This window comes from Callithrix jacchus, chromosome 2 (assembly GCF_049354715.1).
Source record: "Callithrix jacchus isolate 240 chromosome 2, calJac240_pri, whole genome shotgun sequence".
NCBI classification, from domain to species: Eukaryota; Metazoa; Chordata; class Mammalia; order Primates; family Cebidae; genus Callithrix; species Callithrix jacchus.
In genome coordinates this window covers 145,426,747-145,449,992 of record NC_133503.1, presented here as the reverse complement: position 1 = coordinate 145,449,992, position 23,246 = coordinate 145,426,747, and the positions used below count along the sequence as shown (strand labels likewise).

Sequence of the window (23,246 nt, the reverse complement as noted above, 5' to 3'; positions counted from 1 at the left end):
TTCTAGATAAGGCAGAGTATAAATAAATAAATGAAGAAGCAAACATGCCATACAGTTTCTCATTAAAATTTATGTAAAATTATGAATTTTTAAAAAATTATATTAGAGAGTCTCCTGGTTCAGAAATGGCAGCAAACAGCCTCCAGTGTACTCTTTTCTCATTTTTCATTAAGTTCCTGTGAAGATGTAGAATAAAAACAAAATTTACCATAAAACCAAAATTTAAAAACTTCAAAAACACAGAAAGCAGGAAGAAGTAGCTTAATTAAGAAGCATATGGTCTTAGGTTGAGAGGAATTTCTCTATATTAGTGCCTGGCTTCTGCTTACTGCTTATAATAAACTCAAAAGGAGAAAGATGAATTGTAAAAGGAATTTTAAGCTAAAGGCAACTAGAAATAAAGATTCTGAAAATTCTCGGCCTACCTGTATTGTATAAAAAATACTGGAAAGCATGTTCTGGAGAGGACACTGAATATATGGTTGGACAATCTTTCAATCCATAAAACTGTGATGGGATAGAAGAGATACTGCCATTTTGGATTAAAGGAGACAGAAATAAAGGATGGCTTTCAGACTTCTGGGATTCTGCAGAAAAGGACCATAGGCCTATCTGGCTATGAATATGCCTTATCCTTTAACAAAAGATAAGGACCTAAAGGTGACACAGAGATGCCTCCACAGGCCCAGAGCACACAGACTCAGAGACCTAAGGCTGTTTCTTCCTCAGTTTCAGAGTATAGGGCCATCTCTTCCGTTTCAGCAGGCCAGGCTACCCACGTCCATAGTCTTAGAGGCAAGGCTGCCCCCCATAGCCAAGGGAGCAGGTCTTCCATCTCAGTGGGCCGAGAAAGCAAACCCAGTGTTATCATGGGCCTGTGGGGCAGACCATTAAGCCAGAAAGGATTATTATTGTGCCTTAATATCTAATGGAATTTGCCTTGCTAGGTTAGGAACTTGCTTGTGACCTGTCACCCCTTTCTTTGTTCTGATTTCTCCCTTTTGGAATGGGAATGGCAACCCTACGCATGTGCCACCATTGTGTTTTAGAAGCATATTATGTTGCATGGTTTCACAGTTTCACAGCTGGAGAGGAATTTTGCCTTATGATTAGTCATATCTTGAGTCTCATCCATACCTGGTTTTGGATTTGGAGTTGATGCTGACATGAATTAAGACTTTTGGGAGCTGTTGGGATGGAGTGAATGTTTTTTGCATGTGAAGAGGATGAATTTGGGGGTCCAGAGGGAAGAATGTTACAGATTGAATTCTGTCCTCTCCCCTAAATCCGTATGTTGAACTCCTAACCCCCAATTTGGAGACAAGGTCTTCAGGGAGGTAATTAATGTTAAATCACGTCAAAAGGGTGGGGCTGTAACCCAGTAGTACTCTTGTTCCTAAAAGAAGAGGTGACACCAGAAGTACACATGCACAAAGGAAAGGCCATGTGAGGACACAGCTAGAATATGGCTGTCTGCAAGCTGAGAGGAGAAGCCTCACCAGAAAACAACCCTGCCAGCATCTTAATCTTGAATTTCCAGCATTCAGAGCTGTGAGAAAATAAATTTCTGTTGTTTAAACCCAAGCAGATTAGTACAGGTACCATACTGACAAAGTATAACTTTTTTTTTACATTTAGAAAACCAATGTTGATGTTAAATTTCAAAAGAAGAGTGTAAAAACCCAAGACAAAAGTAAATTTCTCCCTTTTTGTTAGTGAATATTAATAACTTTGAGTAGGAGGTATTGTTATGTCAAAATAATTAGTTTTTTAAATTAATAGACTATTTTTAGAGCAGTCTGTTTATAGAAAAATTGAGCAGAAAAATAAAAAAAGTTCCCATTTATATATGTGTGGAAAGTACAGAACACTTCCTCTTACCCTGCAGTTTCTCCTATGATTGAGGTCTTGTATTAATGTGGTACACTTGTTACAGTTGATCAATAAATATTGATACATTATTAACTGAAGTTCATAATTTACATTAGGATTCATTCTTGGAGTTGTATAGTTCTGTGGGTGTTGACAAATGTAAAACACATGTATCCACCATTACAATACATACAGTATTGTTTCACTGCCCTAAAATTCCCCTACATTTTATGTATTCATCCTTCTCCTCCCCGCAAATGCTTGAATGTTAATACAAGGTGATGAAACTGCTAGAAAGCACTAATTGCAAATTGTCTTTCTTTACTATTCTGATAGAAATTATAGACTATTTCATAAAGGTTAGTGCATGAAATACAAACATTTTTTCTATTGTCTAATGACTTTAAAGACTAATATGTTAGTGCTTAATTGGCTTATGTTTTGCTATTGAATTTTAGAAGATAATGATATATTTTTATATTAGTATCTTCTCATCTAGATAGTTTCCAGATATTTTTATCTCGTTCCATAGGTTGCCTTTTCACTCTGTTGATTATTTCTTTTGCTGTGTAGAACTTTTTGGTTTAATGTAGTCTTCCTTGTCTATTTTTGGTTTTATTACTTGCCCATTTTGTGTAAAATTCAAGAAATCCTTGCCAAGACCAGTGTCAAAAAACTTTCTGTTTTCTTCTAAGAGTTTTACAGGTTCAGATCTTATCATTTAAGTGTTTAATTTATTTTGAGTTGATTTTTGCATTTGGTGTAAGATAGGGGTCCAATTTCATTTTTTTTTTTTTGCATGTGGGTGTCCAGTTTTCTCAGCATCATTTGTTGAAGAAACTGTCCTTTTCCCCCACTGTGTTCTTGATACCCTTGTCAAAGATCACTTTATCATATATGCCTGATTTTGAGATATCAAACAAACAAAACAATTCAAAATGGGTAATAGACTTGAATAGACATTTTTGCAAAGAAGACATACAAAATGGCCACTAGATAGATGAAAGAGTTCCTAACATTAGTAATCATCAGGGAAAGGCAGTTCAAAATTTCAATGAAATATTCCCTCACACCTGTTAGGATATTACCAAATAAACAAAAGACAAATGTTGGCCAGGATATAGAGAAATTTTATATACATTTGGGAATATCGAATGGTGTAGTCACTACTAAAAACAGTGTGGAGGTCTCAAAAAATTAAAAATAGAACTAACACACTATCCTGCAATTCCATGTCTGATATATAATCAGAAGAATTGAAATAGCAATCTCAAAGAAACAATTGCATCCTCATGTTCATTACAGCATTATTCAGAATAGCCAAAATAAGGGGAGAAAAAAACCGGGTGCCCATTGACAGATGAATACATACAGAAAATGTGGCATATACATACAAGAAAATATCCAGCATCGAAAAAGAAGGAAAACCTACCATTTGTGACAACACAGATGAACCTAGAGAACATTATGCTAAGTGAAAAAAGGCAGTCACAGAAGGGCAAATACATTATTTTACTTATATGAGGTATCTAAAATAGTTAAATTCATAGATGCAGAGAATAGAATTCTGACTGTTGAGATGGGGGAAAGGAAATCGGTAACTGTTGCTTAATGGGTATAAAGTTTTAGTTATGTAGGATGAATAAGTTCTAGAGATCTGATGTACAACATACTACCTATAGTTAACAGTACAGTATTATGCACTTTAAAATATGTTAAGAGGATAGATCTCATTTTTAGTGTTCTTAATCAAAACTAAACTGTACAAAGGACAAGGAAATTTTTGGAAGTGATAAGTATATCTAGTACCTTGATTGTGGTGGTAGAATCTTGGGCATATACATATGTCCAAACTCATCAAAATGTATATATTAAATATATGCAATTTTTGTATACCAATTATACCTTAAAGCTTTCTTTTTAATTAACATAAGTCAATATAAAGGATAGCAAATCACAGAGTTACCTGTTTTGAGAGGTTCTCAGCTTTACATTAGACCTTTCTATCTTGGCCCATTCCCAATTACTTAGAATTAGGATTATGAAAGTTTTCTTTAGCATTTAATCAGTTCTTTAATAGTGACAAGGAATGGCAATGTTTATCCACATAAATTTATCTGTTATGTATCACTTATAATGAAAGATCAGCCTAGGCTCATTTCCACACTTTCTTGTTTTCCAGTTTTTCCTTGTTGATGGATAAATAATACCTGTATGGGCAATGGTAGGAAAACACACCTGTGACTTCTTGTCTCATTGCAAGGACTTGACTTCTACCTATTGTAAAACCTTGACTTTTTAACCAGGGCCAGATAATAAGAGTTGTCACTGTAGACACTGTCCCATATTGAGCATTTTTTACCTACTGTTATCACACAGAGGCAAGATGAGGTTATATTGATGAGGGGGAAAGAGGGAAAGGCAGAGAGACACACTTTAAAGTTACAAGTTTTATAAGAAATTTTTATATTGAAATATACATATAGAAAAATGAACAGATCACGAGTATACAGCAGATGAATTTTCACTAACTGAATATGCATATATATATATATATATATATATATAAAACGCCAGAATCCAGGGTAGGAAACTGATAGTATGTTAGAAAGTAGTACTACAGAGGCTTATCAGGTATTATGTAAGCTTATTTTTAAATTTAACATAATATCCCAGGAGATTTTTTGAGTAGTACAATTTCACCTCTAAATAAGGTAAACTATATATGAAAATATTTTCCATGATCTTATCCTCACCAGTTAACCTAGTAGAGAAATATACATATTGGGGTTAGAGTGTCTTCTGGCTGATTAGTAATACTGAAAATATTTAAATCCAAAAGTTGAATTTAAACATGTTTAAACCAAGTATATTTACTAATATAGGAAAGTTTTATATACCAAGTATATGAAAGTGATATAGTTAAAAATCATTATGGTGAGCAAATAGTTATTAACCACCTCCTGTGTAGTTAGGGAATAAAGAAATACCATATCAAAGGGGTTGTGTGTGTGTGTGTGTGTGTGTGTGTGTGTGTGAGAGAGAGAGAGAGAGAGAGAGAGAAAGTGTTCATTATTCATACATGTGTTCTCCCCAGTTCCGCAGCATCAGGGAAGAAACTTGCTAACTGTTGTTATTTACGTGCAGTAAGCTGTCACTTAATGTCATTGATAAGTTCTTGGAAACTGCAACTTTAATCAGAGTGAGGTATAATGAAACCAATTTTACCATTGACTGATTGATATAAATAGTTAATTTCCTATGACTTATTTCTGGTCACAAAAATGTCCATCAAACTTTAAAGTAAAGACCAAAACACTTCTAATATTAAACATTAAAGTAAATGTGAACTATACAGACATTTAAGAAATCAAGACCTCTAATAAAACAAGATCAATATTTACCCCATTATTCTAGTTCATGGTTGCAGGTGGCAGAAACCTAATCTGTCAGCTCAGGGTGCAAGGTGGGAACCAACCCTGGACAGGGCACCATTCTATCACACTCACACTCACTCAGATTGGCACCATTAAGACATGCAAATTAATCTAATGTGCACTTTGTTAGGATATGGGAGGAAACTGCAGTGCCCAGAGAAAACCTGCACAGATATGGGGAGAGCATGCAAACTCCATACAGACAGTGGCTTTGGCCAGGAATTGATTATTTTCTCATCCAGTGTTATAATGGAAATAGTCTTTCTTTTCCTCATCAATTTTATAACTAGATGATATTGAATAAAACAGTGTTATTTAAGGACCTTCTGTATTTTTAACAAGATGGAAACACTGTAGCCAAAAAAACCAAAAATGATGTAATGTATTAACAGTCACTTAATTTTGTTTTTCTTTGTTTTTCATTGTTTAACGCTTTCAGGTGATATACCACCTGTTTATTCTTATTTAGAGCATTAGCTAGTAGCCCTGCTCCAAATTTGAATAATAGGGCAAAGAGTGAGCATCATAGTGTTCTCCCTGATTTTAATTAAATGATTTTAAAGTTTCACCATCAAGTATTATATAATTGCTAACGTTTTTGATAAACTCCCTTTCTATCAGGTTAAGAAAGTTTCTTTCTATTGCTAGGGTGGTGGTTTTTGATTTTTTTTTTTTCATTTCTGACTAAATGTTGAATTTTACCATGAGTTTTATTTTTGTAGCTTTTAAGATGAGCATGTTTTTTCTTTTAATTTTTAGTTCAGTATATTGAATAGTTTTTCACCCAATTTTAACCATTTTTGAATTCCTGAAAGTAATCTTACTTGGTCAAAATTTATTTTAATTCATTGATGAATTCTGTTGGCAAATATTTTATTTAGAATTTTAGCATCTGTGTTTATAAGTAGATTGGTTTATTGGTTTATAATTTTTCTTATATTCTCCTTGTCTAGTTTTATATTTCCTTGTCTAGTTAATATATCGAAGTTATATTAATCTTATATAATTATTTGGAGGAGCTGTTTTTTTTTTCTGTTTCCTGGACTAGAGTTTATAGGTTATAAAGATTATTCATTTCTTAAAAGATTTGTAAAATTTCACAGTTACAACATTTATGCTTGTATTCTTTTCCAACTTGTTTTGGAGAAGATAGATCTGAGTTCTGTGTCAATTAAAAATTTTTTTGTTTTATTTGTATTTTCTAACTTTAGGTTAATTTTAATAATTTATATTTTTTCCATCTCCTCTCAAGTTTAAATTTATGAATAGCAAATAAAAAAGAAGCAAAGACTAGAGACCCAAGAATGTGGAATTACTACTATGCCAAATGCTGATTTTTTACCTTAAAGAGTAGCAAATAGCAAAGGATGGACAAAGAAATGCAACTTCATTATGGAGGTTATAATTCCAGTGGTTGGTATTATAAAAAATTTCAACCTAATCTGTTATAAATATGTTTCTCCATACGGACTCATTTGTCATTCCTAAATAGTTTGAAGAATGTTTTTGGGAAGTAAGATTTTCAGCAACAACTTTTTTGAGGCTGCTGTTTTGCATATAGTAGCAGTTCTCAAAATGTGGTTCATGCCCCTGGTGACTCTGAGACCTTTTCAAAGAATCTGGTCAAAACTGTTTTCTTGGTAATATTAAGATGTTGTTTGCCTTTTTCATTGTGTTGATATTTGCACTAATAATACAAAAGTGATAGTGGGTAAACCTGCTGGTCCCTTAGCAAAATCAAGGCAATTGTGACAAACTGTACTAGGAGTCCTTTTATTCCTTACCACCACATAGATGCAAAAAAACCTGTTTATTGAAGCAGTAAATAATATTTCATTAAATTGTTACTTTTAAGTACATCTGTTTAAAAAATGCTTTGTGGGAAAAAACAAGAATCAATAGAATACTTCTGCAGTCTGCTGATGGCTGATGACGGTCTTAAGGAAAAACCCATGTTCAGTTGTTTCAGTTGAGAGTTGAACTAGGCACCTTTTCATGGCACATTATTTTTTATTTGAATGATTGACAAACTGTATATTCAGACATGGATAGTTGGCAGTATTATAAGTGATAAATTTGAACTTTATACAAAGATTTATATCCTAGAAACACTGAATTAGAATCTCTTAGATTGTGACCCAGTGGCTTGCATTTAAGTAAATGCAAGGTGTTCCTCATACTGTATATTTGAGGAGGTAACATTGTACCGAGATCTAAATGATGAGAAAGGAGCCAACCATGCAGAGACCCAGAAGGGGTGAGGAGATCTAGACAAGGGTTATCCAGTAGAAATATAAAGCAAACCTTATCTGTAAAGCCACATAAACAAGTAAAAAGAAACAGGTTAAAGTAATTTTATAATGCATTTTACTTAACTCAGTATTTTAAAAATATTATTTCAACATGTACTTAAAAATATTGTGATATTTTACATTATTTTTTTTCTGCCAAGACTTCAAAATCTGATGTATATTTTATACTTAAGTGCACATCTCAATTTAAGGAAGCCACATTTCAAGCACTCAGTAAGCATACCTGGCTAGTAGCTACTCTGTAGAATAGCTTACATCTATGAAGAGTGAACAGCCAGTACAAAGGCCCTGAAGGAGATTCACATAGAGATGTGCATTGGCATTTGGAAGTTGAAAATACTGGTTTAGAGCTTTGGAACAAGATCAAAACTAGACATATAGTTGTAAAAAATCACTGATACAGAAGAATTGTCACACAGAGCAAATATAGGTTTTAGTGTTTAAATGAAGACTTGCAAGAATCTCCTACAGGGTTTTTTTCTACTACATAGTTGCATGGAAAAATTTCAGGGAGAAAAAGGCAGGTATCTCAGGGTACAGGCAGATGTGGAGTTTCTCCATACTTGATCCTGATATGACTCCTCCCTGCAGTCCCTATCCTGGCTGAGGACCACTGGTTAAAAGGGAGACGAAGATAAAACAGGCTAAGAAGATATAGAGAGGGAAGAGGAATACTAAAGAAGTTAAGTGTGTTAGTGCATCAACAGTAAAGAAAGAGGAGGGCAAGATATTTGCATATAAATGACTTTTGTTTTTGGAGTCTGAGTTTTGCTCTTGTTGCACAGGCTGGAGTGCAGTGGCGTGATCACAGCCCACTGCAACCTCTGTCTCCCAGGTTCAAGTAATTCTCCTGCCTCAGTCTCTCAAGTAGCTGGGACTACAGGCATGTGCCACCAGGCCAGGGTAAGTTTTCGTATTTTTAGTAGAGATGGAGTTTCACCATATTGGCCAGGCTGATGTCGAACACCTGACTTCAGGTGATCTACCCACCTTGGCCTCCCAAAGTGCTGGGATTACAGGTGTGAGTCACCATACCTGATCAAATTAAACTATTTTTGGTGGTCATTGAGGTTGTAGTTGAAATGGAGTGGTCAACTGGGCGAAGATGCTTTCTGAAGATGGGTCAGTAGAGACAGAACTGCAGCCTGTCTACTGAAAGGTCTGAGCTAGAGAGCTTTGCTGTGCCCTCTCAGCCCGAGTTCTTTAAGTTCTCCATTGAAAGTTGGTAACTGTCTATCCATGTTCCTTCTCTTACAGTTCTTATAGTTGCATTTTACTTAATAATTGTTAATTATATGCATGTCTCCATGTTCACCCTGACCATACTATAGATTCCCTTGGGGAATTTTTTTTAAATGCCCATTTCTACCTCCATCCCCATCTCAGAATCAGTCAAAATTTCTAGGAGTGGGGCTTACGCATCAGTGTTTTTTAAAGCTTCCCAATCAATTCTGTGTGCTACCATTGAAAAACTATTATCCGTGGCATAATGAGCACCTCTGAGACGGAAAATAGGTTTTACTCATTTTTATGTTCCCAGAGTTTTAACTCATTGTCTGGTACATAGTTAGCTTTCAATAAGTGTTGGATTAATGAGAAATTAGTGAACAAATGAGGAAATGTGGCCAGGAAACTAGGCAGGCCCATTCGGGTAGCCTGATAAATTAATAATGCCTTTCTTTATGCTGGACAATTACCAGGCAAGTTATTTAACAACCTGTATCTATTTTGGAATTGTTACATATTAATGTGAAACTATCACCGCAAATTGGTCTCAATCAAAGTATTGATATAAAATCTCAAGTGTAAAAATAGATTAAAAAATCGTTTCTGTTCTCTGAGTCTTGCTTGGTTATATACAAGATGTAGCATGTAGTTAACTGTTCCAATGAGTACAATATAATGGAGACTTTGTTGCATTCAGGATAAACGATTTTTGCTATTAAACGATTTTAAGTAAGCACTACCAATTTTCACAGAATTAACAACTCAGTAAATCCTATTATTTTAAAAATTTAATGCTGCAGCTATTCAAAACATCCTACTTATAAGAATATTTATAGTTCTTTGTCATGATCCTTTGAAAACCACTGTAGGCCAAATGTAGTGGTTCATGCCTGTAATCCCAGCACTTTAGGAGGCTGAGGCAGGGGGATTGCTTGGAAAGCCAGGAATTTGATAACAGCCTGGGCTACCAAGCAAGGTTCTTTCTCTACAGAAAGTTAAAAAAAGAAAAAAAAAATTAGCCAAGTGTAATGGTGCACTCCTGTAGTCCCTGCTACTTGGGAGATGCAGACAAGAAGATTGCCTGAGCCCAGAAGTTCAAGGTTGTAGTGAGCTATGATTGTGCCACTGTGTCTCAGCCTGGATGACAACAGTGAGACCCTGTCTAAAAACAAACAAAATACTACTGCAGTAATTATTGAATTGACTCTTCAGATTCTGTTTACCACTTTTAGTGGGAGACAAATGAAAAGCAGTAGGTGTAAAACTTTGTGCACAAAGAAAATAAGCTGGTAGTTGTTAACATAATGTATCATCATAATTAATTCGAATTTTCAATCTCAGATGTAATGCCTAGAGTGCCCAACCCTAAGACCTGATAACTAGTGGGTACCTTAATAAATGATAGTTCCCTTCTTTATGCTCCACTTATAGCTAATGCTCTGCTAAGGATTTTAGAAAGTCCAGTTTATCTGACTGTTTAATATTTTAAAAATGCATTAATGTTCCCACAGATGAAAAGAAGTGAAGAATTGATAACTAAAAATCATAGTCAAGAGGAAACAAGTATTCTTCGTTGTTGGAAATGCAGAAAATGTATAGCAAGCTCTGGTTGTTTCATGGAGTATCTTGAGAATCAAGTAATTGAGGTGAGTATTGGTTAACTCCAGTATTCAGTTTCCTGGTAGAGGAATGCTGTGGGCATATCCACAATATTCACACATGTACACTTACTCTTCTCTACCTTATTAAGAATAGTTATGGTTCTTTGTCATGACTCTTTGGCTCCTACATTATGTCACCTGACTCACTGAAAACATTCTAAAGTGGTATTCAAAAAGCATCCCCCCACACACAGTTAAAATTAATTTTACCTTTAATTACTAATGTTAATATGACCTTAATGTTTTAAGTGCAATGTTATAGGCATAAGTTGAAGATAATAGTGTTTTTATTCCCACTATGAGTGAGCCTCAGTAATCACTGCACAATTAAATTCAGAATCCTAGTAAGTGGAAACTTGTTATATAGTTTGTTTGTTTGTTTTTTTTTGTAACCACTATGGGCCTAAAAGAGAAAGTTCATGTATAATATGAAACTAACCTGTAGGAAAACCTGAATAATATTCAAGTGTGTGTTTTGTCATCCTGCTAAAAATGATTGTTTTTAAACAACAAAAACAAAAATTCCTAAACTTCTATAAGATGAATATCAGAGAGGTATGAACTAGAAAGTAATTCATGGAGTTTAGAGGGAATTCTAAATTTAACAGAGAGAGTGACTGTAATCACCTTTAATTATTTTCTTCCACTTCTTTGAGAGACATACTCAGCTTTTTGGTTTGGGTTTGTTTCATTGTTTTACCTGACTTATATTTGATCATGATAGTTTCCCTTCCATTTTAAAAAATTAGCCAGTCTTCACTGATAATAGTAGATAACTTTGATGGATACTTACTACATGCCAAATATCTTTTAATAACTTGAAATAACATTTTAATTGGGAAAAAACCCAAAACTTTTTATGCTAAGAGTATTTTGGTGGATATAACTTACATGTAATAAAAAATTAAATGTACAACTTCAGAAGTTTTATCAGCCCTGCCATGAATTAGATCAAGGTATGCATTTACATCACCCCAGGAATTTTTGTCTTGCCCTTCTCCAGGCAGTGGTCTCCCTCTCATTGATGTCTATCACCATAGTCTAGTTTTGTCTGTTCTTTTCCTTCATTCAAATGGAATAAGACAGCATGAACTCTTTTGTGCTGACTTACTTTCATCAGCCTAGTGTTTGAGAGGTTCATTTATGTTTTGCATGTATCAATAATGTGTTCCTTTTTTCTCCTGAGCCATGTGCCATTTATGAATATATGATAAGTTTATGATAAAAACAATTTATCAATTTTTTTCTGCCGATGGGTATTGGCTTCATTCCAGTTTTAAGTTATGAATATAACTGTTACTAAAATTTTTCTAACTTATATGGTCATGTTTTATTATTTCTTTTTAATATATGCATAGGAATGGATTTTTGATGTCATGAGAGTAGGTATAGATTGATTTTTTAAAAAGAAATTGTTACTTTTTCAAAGTTTATGTTCACTTCTGGTAGCAACATATGGGAATTCCAGTTACATCTTTGCCAGTACTTAGTATTTTCTGTCTTTATAATTTTAGCCATTCAGATAGATGTATGGTGGTATATCATTATAGATTTAATTTTCATTTCCTTGGTGCTAATGATGTAGACTACCTTTTTATGTACTTACTAGCTAGGAGCTGTTTTAAATGCTTTTTAAATATTATTCATTTCTTACAGTCACTATTTGAGGAAGATCACCTGTCATCTCCATTTCATAGATAAGGAATCTGAGGCACAGAAGGTTAAGTAATTTGCCCAGGTTCACACTGCCCCTTAGAATTACAGCTGTAACTGGACTGGGCAGTGAGGCTCCAGAGCTGGTGCTCATAAACTCCACACTCTCTTTGCTGCCTTTGCTTTTAGGATATCATATGATGTCATTTCTCAGTAAAGTGGCTGATCCTTTTATTTACCTGGAGAACTCCCACTGATTCATTCATTAAAGCATATTTAATGAGCAAGAACAGTTCAAGCACTGCTGTAGGATGTATTGGGATGGACAATGGAAGAGTGATACAGAGTTGAAAAAATATACTCTGGTCCTTAGGATCTCTAAATTCTAGTTGAAAATAGGCCAACCAGTGTAGCCTGATTTGAGGAATACTGTGACAGAGGAACGCAAACAAAATTCTGTTTGGGCTGGTCACAGATGGTTTCACAGAAAAGGTAATATGTGAACATAGATATGTTTTTTCTTCCAGATTTTAAAGTATAATTTGTAGATCATAAAATTCACCCATTGTTAGATAACAATTTAGTGATTTTTAGTTGTGCAGCCACCACTACACTGCAGTTTTGAGCTATTTTTAATTACCCCATAAAGTTTCCTCAAGCGTATTTGTCCTGCTCCCACCCCAGGAAACATACCAATCTTATTTCAGTCTCTGTAGATTTATATGTAAAATAAAATGTATATACATAATAAAATATGTAAACCATTGAATATACCTTATAAAATATAAATCTATTCATTTATATAAAATTGCATATGTAATTTTAAAATATGTAAAAATTATATATGAAAATATGTATAAAATAAAATATTTTAAAATGAAGGGATAATTCAGTATCATGGTTAAGTCTCAGCAGAAGGGGTAGTATGTAAGCAGGGACTATGATGGGGGCTTCTAAAGTAATCTGAATGTTAAATTTCTTAATCTTGGTAGTGGGCATATTGGCATTTTTTAAAAATTCTCTTTATGAAACATTTTATATTTTATAAATCTGTATATAGTATAAAAATATTTAAAATGAACATGAAAGGATCCTTTAACGGAAGCCACAAAACAAATTATTAGAACCCAAAAGTAATTTTTATCAGTAGTGTGCTGACAGGTTGCTAAATTTATCACCTATTAAAGTATACAGTTAAAAATAACGTATACATATAATTGTTTTGTTTCTGAACTTCCTGTAAATGAAATTACACTGTGATTATTCTGGAAATTACTGCTTTTACTCAACAATATCACTATGTTGAGTGTAAATATAGTTCATTTTCACTTCTGTCTACTTTTTCCAGTATATTAATATATCAAACTTCATGATTTATTTTGTTGATAGTCATTTGACTTACATCTGTTTTGCTCTTATAATCAGTGCTGCTGTGAACTTTCTTATGCATATCTTTGCACAAATGGGCATGAATGTTACTCGAAATGGAGTTGCAGCACCTTAGGATATGTGCATGTTCAGCTTTACTGGGCAATACTGTTTTCAAATGACAGTCTCATCAGCAATAGGCATTGCTGTGATTTCACATCTTCACCAACATTTAACATCTCCTTCTCAGAGGTCATGTGTTTTTGGCAAAATGTCTTTTTTTCTGCCCTATTTTTCTATTAGGATGTTTTGTTTTTGATATTTGGAGATTCTTTATGTGTTCTAAATACTAATCTTTTGTTGGTTATTGTATTGCAACTATCTTTTTCCAGCTTACATAACATATTTCATTCTTGCAGTGTCTTTGTTAAACAGAAATTCATAATATAATTTTGATGAATGTGTTAATTCTTTCCTTAATGTGTTGTACTGTTTAAGAAAATCTGTATTGTGAGGGGAAGATGTTTTTTCCACTCCTTCTGCTGAATACCAAAGTTGAGATAGGCAAGTTTCCTTGTGTGCCCTTTTGAGAAACAGGTTTCTCATTTATCCTCATACTGAGGTTATAACCAGCTTTATGTTGGGAATTTCTCCCTAGGTTCTTTCCATCCTGAGGGGGCCCTGGGCTTTATTTCCTGTCTTCCACATGCAGACGTGAAATGGCTCTCAGAACAACATAGAGGATAAGGAAACTGGGGAAACAACATCAATAGCTGTTGACTCCAGCACCACACTTCTTTAGCCCTGACCATTACAAGGAGATGGAAGTCTCACATTCTTTGTCTCATCCCCTACAAAGCTAGGAACTGGACACTAGAATCACTGTGGTATTTGCTACAGAATAATCATGTACCTCCAAAACCAAGCTTGCTGCAAGAAACAGTACAAATGCTCAGCTCTGCTTTCGTAATGCTGAGCGGGTGTATCAGGTTTTTCAAAGTTAAGTTGGTGTGGAATTTGAACTCTAAGGGAAACTGGAGCTTCAGTTATCTAGCCACTGGCATGCAGTAAGACATGAGAAAGGGAATTTAGAATGGAGTTTTGAGACAATCTACAATGTCAACACAGAGAAAGGGGACTTCAACCTTGCCTTCAGGCTTGACATAGATGAAATATGGCAAAAACCAAAAATAAAATAACAAAGACCTTAAAGATGTAGAAATAAAATAACAGAAATGGTCTCCATTTGTGCAATCTGTGTTAGGGAGTGGCGTCCTTAGTTTTAGTTAGTTTTGTTATCATTTTGGACATGTGAAGTTTATGTGGCCTGTAGAATATTTAAATATTTTAGAAGGCTGCTGAGTTCTATGGATATGGGATTCAGAAGAGAGATATGAACTAAAACTGTAGATTTGGAGTCATCAGGTTGTAGGTTTTGGGTGAAGCTGTGAGAGTAGATGAGATTACCATACAGTGTATGAATGGAGTGAGAGAGAATTAGTTCCTATTGCATAGGAACATTTATAGGATAGACAGAAAAAAAGATGCTCTCACAAAGGAGGAAAAAAAGAGTAAAAAAATAGAACCGATAATTAGGATACAATATTGTGAAAGTTAAGGGGCAAACATTTTCCAGAAAAGAAAGGTTGTTTATTAGTGTTAAATGTTAAATGAAATCTAGAAGATCAGACATTTCCTTCAATGTGTTGTATACTGCACAGTTTTAGAGGGAGTTCATTTGTTAAAGGTTTGCCCTGGATTTGTGCAGAGTTAGCATGCAAACTATATATATCTATATGTAAGGACCCTAAATGAGAGTTGTAAGTGTGCATTGGTTTTATAAGAAATCACTGGTCAACACTCAGTGTAGTTGTGAGACTTTTAGGGGCAGTTACCAAATTCCACTGGATTCAAGTAATTGGAAACTGAGGGATGGTCTAATACTTACTATAGAACACTTTAATTACTAGGTTATGACTTCTTCCATCAGCAGGCTGTGAGGTATTTCATCTGTATAACACCATTGCCAATGCAGTGGCTGACATGAGTAGGACTAATGAATGTTGAATTGATTATTAGAGTATATATACCTCCTCCCTCACCTTTTTTGTTTAGATAATTTGCTTGTTTTCTCTCTGGCTTTATTATTCTGGTGGTATCTTTCTTTCAATGGCTGTAATATTGAGAGAAATATTTTTATTGCTTATTACATTTTTAATATTTTGTGTTCCCTTTTCTTAGTGACAGCATATATTTGTTCCATACTAGTCTTACCACATGCTATGTTATGGGCTGAATTGTGTGCCCTCCAAGTGCATATTTTACAGGTGCAGTGTGACTATATATGGAGATAAGGTCTTTAGAAGTTAATTATGGTGAGAACATAAAGGTGGGGCCCTAATCTGATAGGACTGTGACCCTATCAAAGGAATAAAAGAGAAAGAGATCCTGTAAGGACACAGTAAGTAGCCATCTGCAAGCTAGAAAGAGAGCTCTCGCCAGAGCCAAAACATGCTGGTACCCTGATCTCAAACCTTCAGCCTCTAGAACTGAGAGAAAATAAATTGCTGTTGTTTAAGTCATTCAGTCTGTGGTATTTTGTGATGGCATCCCAAGCAGACTAAGACCCCATAGTTCCTGTAGTAGGAACTGGAAATTCAAAGATGAGCAGAAGAGAAATTGTATGTCCTTGTGAAGTTTTCAGGAATTTAAAACTTTTTTTTTTTTGGAGAGGTTTTTATATTGCATTCATTCCGCAACTTTATAAGCTATCCCCATTGGTACTAGAAATGGTTCAAACGTGAATAAGTGGAGTTTATCACCTTCTGGTAGTCAATGAAGAAAATACTGCACTTTTAATAGCCACCACTTACTAAGCTCATTCCATGTACTCGAAACTGTGCTGAGTGTGTTTACTCATTCATCTCCATTGTCTGAAGTCTCTGTGAATCTGTTCTGGTTCAAGAAGCTGACAGAATTTTTTAAAACTCTGTTGTCACTGTGGAGTTTATTATTCCCTTTTGACACAGAAGATTTCAAACAGCCAGCAAAGTTAAGTGGCCTGCCATGGTTATGTTTGATAAGTCACAGAGTTAGGATTTAAACTTTAGGCCGTTGACTTCAAAGCTCCACTGTAACTACTGCCTCCTCATGTGATGAAACATTCTAGTTTCAATGTGTAGTATCTACTTTGAAGTAGGCAATAGCGATCAGAAGAGAAATCTTTAGTATTTCATTTCTAGTTAGTAGAAATGAAAATGAGGTACATTAAATTCAGGTAAAAGGCATAAGTCTGAAAGACTCAAGGCCCTGTAAGGAAACATCAGTGAGGCAAAAGAGAATGCAGAACTGCACAATGTTTATATTCTCACAATCAAAAAAGCAAAATAAATGTTAGGCCACAAGCAAAGCTGAAGACTCAGCCAAGACTGAACTAAGAATGTACCACTCATATGCTTGGACAAAGGGTACCCATCCACGTTATAATTTTATAGTCAGAAAGACTACAAGTAAATGAGGTAAAGAGTAATTAAAGCAACATATAATCTAGCTATTTTTATCACAGGGGAAGGTCTACAGAGAAGTCTAAGAGTTTTTGCAACCAGTGAAAAATAAAGTTATATGAAAAATGTAAGTGATATTTAAAATAGCTGAAGTGGGCTGCTGTGGTCAGGAACTATGTAGATACTGCGTTTTGGTTAGTTCCTCTGCTGACCATGGCCATGGACAGGTTGCTATCAAACAAAATGATTAGAAATCCATTTTACCTGTCCTTCCCTGCCCGATTCTACCACTGCATAGAAAACCACTGAAAGAATGAATGAGTTAAAATGCATAAATCTGGAAGTAATCTAGACATCAAAAATTTCCATCAAATGAGTCCTCTGTCTAGCTATTTTTAAAACAAATTGGCAGTCTCTGGGCAACTTTGTTCTATTTTAGTATTGTGTCTCCTGGCTGTAGCTTTCTAATATTTTCACATTAGAAACTCATAAAGCTAGTTCTACCAGTCTCCCCATATCTGCATTATCCAGCAACAGCCTAATTACTAAAGATCTTATCAAATTCTAACTTCTGTCTCTAATGACAACTTTGTACATTGAAGTTGGTCTTCAAACTTCTCTTAGGCATCCAAGTAAAAGAACCTATCTTTGAATCTTAGCAAAGCCTTTGTATTTTACACTTGAGCTTAGGGTTAATTAAAAAAGAGGCACTCCCAAAGTTTTATTCTGTCAATCTCCATCCAGAAATTTGCAGAATAGAATGATACTGTTTTTTTGAGTCATTTGATTACATGAGGGTATTCTGGGAATGGAAGGATTCCATTCCCAGATGTGTGAAGCCTCTTTGAGTAATGCTTGTCTCCTCAACTACACGTGAAATCTTGAAACTTAACCCAAAGATTATTAGCTAACTGCCATGAAAATGCCTCCACTGTGAGCATACTGGAAAATATTAAGCTAAGATACAACCTGAGTATTATGTTTTCAATAACTATATTAATTTAGGTATGATAGATGGTTCTGTTATTGCTTCATTTGTGTTTTGTTTTCTCACTAAGGCTGTGCCCTTTTCAAATCAAGGACCATCTCTAATATTTCTCATAGTGGCAAGTACATAGTGGGCAATCAATTGCTTAGTTGATAGAAATATTTGTAGGCCAATACATACTTGGTGACACAGAGTATGTCCCTGTATTGGCTGACAAGAGTCTCTCGGTCATCTTCTCTTTGTGGTCGGACAGTAATTAATTCAAAAGTGTTGCGTTTTGCACAAATTTCTCTGTTGGCTGGTTTCATCTGATGACTGGTGCAATTAGCCAGTTTTATTCTTCCTATGGGATTCTTTCATTTCTCATCTGGATAAGTCCAACAAGATATACAGTTTCCAGAAAGAACACACATCTTCGATGCCAGGCACCTAAACCACTAACATCTTCAAATATGGTTAGAAAGCCTCTTTCTTCAACACTGGAATTCACTTGACGTTTTATTTTTAAATAAATATGACCCTCCAAAGAAGATGAAAAGGGGACCTTGTCCAGACCAAATTAGTATTTCCTACTGACAAGAGTCTCTCAGTCATCTTCTCTTTGTGGTGGAACAGTAATTCAAAGAAACAGAACATCCGTCAATAAAGCAGGTGATTGTTCAGAAGGAAGATGTTACTTCAAAAGTAGATGAAAAAAATAATGCCTTTCATTGTCAAGTTAATATCAAACAGAAAATACAGGAACTCAATAATGAAATAAATATGCAAGAGAAAGTGATCTATCCAGCTAGCCAGGCTCCTAACTGCTATGTTGATGAAGAACATGGAAAAGGGTCCCTAGAAGAAGCTGAAGCTGAAAGACTTCTAATTGCAACTGAAAAGAGAATGACAAATTGAATAAACTGAAGAACGAAGGACCTCAGAGGAAGAATAAGGCTAGTCTGGTATCCCAAAGTGAATTTATCCCATCCAAAGGATCGGTTACTTTGTCAGAAATCCACTTGACTCTAAAGGCAGATTTTGTCTGCAGTACGGTTCATAAACCAGATGAAGCAAATTACTATTACTTAATTATACTAAAAGCAGGAGCTGAAAATATGGTAGCCACACCATTAGCAAGCATTTCAAACTCTCTTCACGGTGATGCTCTGACATTCACTACTGCATTTACTTTGCAAGATGTATCCAATGACTTTGAAATAAATATTGAAGTTTACAGCAAAAGAAAGATCCCTCAGGCCTTGAGAAGAAGAAAAAAAATTCAAGTCTAAGGCTATTACTCCAAAGTGACTCCTCAACATCTATAACAATAAAAAACACCATTCATTCTTCAGTCATGGCCAGTCCAGAAGGTCTCAGTGCTGTGCGAACCAACAACTTCACCCTTGTCGGGTCTTATGTATTGTCATTCCTGAAAACTTATGTTTAATCTTATGTTAATATAATTAATTACGTTACAACAATTATAAATGTAGTCTAATTATAGTATAATCATATTAAAAGTTTGATATGCATAACTTAATATCAAAATACTTTAATATTTATAATATTGACCAGTTACATAAATATTAAAAATTGGTTACTCATGTATATATAAATTTTTAGCTGTTTAAGTGGCAAAAAGGAAAAGTATAGGAAGCCATAAGAGTAGGATATAGATAGGGTGCTGGACCTAGCTGTAAGGCTTTTCTGAGGAAGTGACTTGTGTGGAGACATGATAGATAAGTGAGGACAGTACAGGTAGGAGAACATTCTAAGATTCAGGACCAGCAGGTTCAAAGGCCGTGTGGTGGATGCCCGGAACTAAAAGAGACTGCCATGATTGGAGTTCAGAGATGAAAAAGGAGTTTGGCAAGATTTGAGAGTAGAAAGATGAGTACTGTTCAAATCATTTATGGTCTCATAAGTCAAAGACCTCGATCTTCATCCTAGGAGCTGGGAAGTCTGTGGAAGAAAGTAACATAGCTTTTGAATTTTAAGATCATTTTGCTCATAGTGTGAAGAGTGAATTAGAATGCACCAAGAATTGAGGCAGGGAGGCTATTTGCTTTTAAGTGATGCTTTTCATCTTTTCATTTTTTTCAATTCATTGTGACCTTTTGATTTTCAAGTTTTTATCCTTAAAGTACCTTCTCAAAGTACAAATAGGCAAACCAAGCAGTCCAATAGAATTTTGGTTTCTTTACATTTGTAACACCTTAGACATTTAATTAATAATTTAATCTAAATGACATTTTTGTTATATAACCTTTTCCCTGTGGTATTAGTTGCAGTAGTCAAATAATACAGTTGGCTTACATTTAAAGAATTAGCTGAGGGAATGTTTTTGCTTATATTGGAAATGCCAAAGGTTAAAACACCTTGCAAAATATTATGTAATAATATAAACTTTTTGCATGTAACTTGTTATACTTAATTAAAAATATTAAAGATCACATAATGATAGATTAAGGCATCAAATTTGTAATTTTAAAATTAACTGACATTCTTCTGTATAGCAACTGAGAATATTCCCAACACTTAAGAAAAAAATTAAAATAACAATACCTTGGCTCCCTCTGCTGCTTGAACAAATTATTTCATTTACAAACCTAATTTTGTCAAAATTTTTTGACATCATTATGTGAAATTGCTATTCCTTTCTCCTCTTTTTCCTTCCTCCTTCCTCTGTGTGAGAAATTTGAGACATGAAGAAAATCTATCCAGTGATTTTTTTTAATCCTAGTAAAATAGTTTTAATTTTCAGTCAGATTTTTCCCAAGGAAATAACTTCTTATGCTCATACTTTAAAGGCTTTAAATTCCTCAAATTGGGTTGCCTCCAGTTTCATCATTCATCTTAAAATACAGTCATCAAACTTGTTTTATAATTTATATATTAATGTGATTTTTTAAAAATTAGCTGACTTCGAACTTAGAAGCAAAATTGGTACATCCTTTTTACTTATAGAATTATATTGGAAACAAATATTACAAATAAAAAATATTTTTCCTAAGACTTTTGGTAAATATGGGTACTTGGCAGTCTCATTTATAATTGAGGTGTCTGTGTTTACCCTGGTCCATATGTAAAGTTTTCAGAAAATGAAACAATGCTGTAAATTCAACCAAGCTGTTTATGCTTTCCTACCTGTACCAACTGCTATAACTGGTTTTCCTCTTTTTTTTTTTTTTTTGGTTGCAAGGGGATAAAACTATAAATTTTAGCTATTTAGAGAAAAAATATATGCTGTTTTATATTAATTTTTCTCGAATGAAGGAGGTTGAGTTGAGGGGTACAAAAGCAGAATCAGCAGTGGAATTTTTTCTAAACCTGTCTCTTCCTACATAAAATTATTTCTTAATTTAAAAGTAAGATAGGCGTCACTTTTCGTTTTATAAACTTAGAGAAAAATAGCAGTATCATGCCTTAAAACATACACAGGCTAGAGATGTAAGAAAGTTTATTTCCCTAAGAACTGTAGTATTTTATATGGCATAAGAGGCAGTATGGGATCTCTTGTTTCAGTGCAGTAAAACTCTTAAGGCAGTAAAAACTCTTAAGACAGTGCCTGTGCGTAGTAAGCACAATATAAATATTTGTTATATAGTGAAAATAAGAAGAATAAGTACATTATAGAACTTTCCTCTACCTACAACTGTGACTCCAGTGTTTATTCTCATAGAAATATTCATGAAGCATTTCTGTAATTTATAGTGGATAGTGGTTTTAGTGTTTGATCAATGCTGTGTGATTAAATATCGATCAATTTGTATCATTAAATGAAATAATGAAATGTACATAGTAAAATACATAGAACATAGTGAAATTTTAATACATTAATACAGATAAAATATATATGTATACCTTTATGCAACATAATCCCTGGCACATTAATAAGTATGTCTCTACTTGCTCTGTGGGGTCAACACTGTCTTTAGTAATCACGCAATAAATATTGATAGGTTGAGTGCCATTAACTTATTTTGACATTGATAATCTATTTTTCTTTCTACCAATGTAGAAATTTCCTCCCTCCCTCTGTCGCTCCCTCCCTTATTTCCTTCCTCTGTATGTAGACATAATCTTGAAATGTCAGAAAAAAATTCTGGATCTGAAAATGAAAAGATTACCTCATTTGTCAGTTCCAGTTTGTATTATCTACATGATCTTTTAAAAGTATTTATTAGAGTTATACTAATCTTCATAATTGTCAGCTCCTAATGAAAGAAGCTAGTGTGTCGGAGTATAGATGTTGTACAAAATCAGCCTTAATTTTTCAAAAACTGTATCCATACCTTTATTTTGTTTCTGGGGCAAAATTGTTAGATAAAGCTATACTGTTCAGTTTTATTGAGTCACTTCCAATATGTTTCCCAGGGTTCTTTAAAAAATTTATATATGAGTGGGAGAGAAAAGCTAGTCATGACTGAACTGTTATTGTAAATTAATTGCTATTAGAACTTAGAAAAGACAGGTGACAGAAGCACACAAAATCAAACACTAACAAAGATGTCTCTGGGTTTTTAGTGTATATGAAAATCATAAGTAGGAATTTATTTACAGTCACTCTTAGGTGTGGCCTAGGAGCATAAATTTTTAGTAAGTACCTCAACTTAGGTCTGTGCTGGTGATCTAGGGACCACATTTTATGAAATACTCTTCTAAGGGGACTCTTCACAGAGTTCATGATTTTGATGCAAGTTCTTTTCTTCAATGCTAGTCAAAAGAGAATCTTGAACTTACAAGGGTTTTTCACTCTCCCAGACTCTGTAGAAATTGGCATCCACAGATTTCTTAAAATAATTAAAGTTTGGAACCCTAGGATTATCAATGACTGAACATGCCAGAAATTCTCTTTTGAGGGGGAAAATCTGATAACATCTATTCATATTCATATTATGTTGTGAGTTTATGAAAAATGATTCTAGAGTGTTTGTTTTCATGCAGTTTGCTTGCTGCTGAACAGTGGAGACAGAATGTGACTTAAAGTTTCTCTTCTCTTGCTAAAATTGAAGATTTACCTCTCAAAAGACCTAGTATGTCATATGCTTATCCATATACAGACTTGCACTGAAGTATACACTTCCCACCCAGTTTATTAGATGAATTGGTAAACTTGTTTAGACAGCCAATCTCAAATGAAGTTTTAAAGATACCTTTCTCCAGGTGTAGGGGATGTCCCTGTTTCAGGACTAACAGTTTCATTTTGCCCACTGCATAGTAACAGACCAATACGCTGAGCA

General features: G+C 34.3%; 1 protein-coding gene and 1 pseudogene across 8 annotated transcripts in view; both read left to right on the top strand.

The window, feature by feature from the left end:
* Nucleotides 1–23,246, top strand: part of RNF180 (ring finger protein 180) — a 242,999-nt gene that overhangs the window by 21,870 nt on the left and 197,883 nt on the right. For 5 of the 8 annotated variants that reach the window (XM_035291513.3, XM_008992003.5, XM_035291512.3 and 2 more), the window contains exon 2: nt 10,360–10,494. In XM_035291513.3, coding sequence (XP_035147404.1) covers nt 10,360–10,494 — 135 coding nt within the window. Of the gene's footprint in view, nt 1–8,406; nt 8,525–10,359; nt 10,495–23,246 lie in introns of all 8 variants that reach the window. The other 3 variants (XM_035291511.3, XM_054252233.2, XM_054252232.2) reach the window with 1 other exon arrangement.
* Nucleotides 11,762–19,450, top strand: LOC144581532 (anillin pseudogene; annotated as a pseudogene).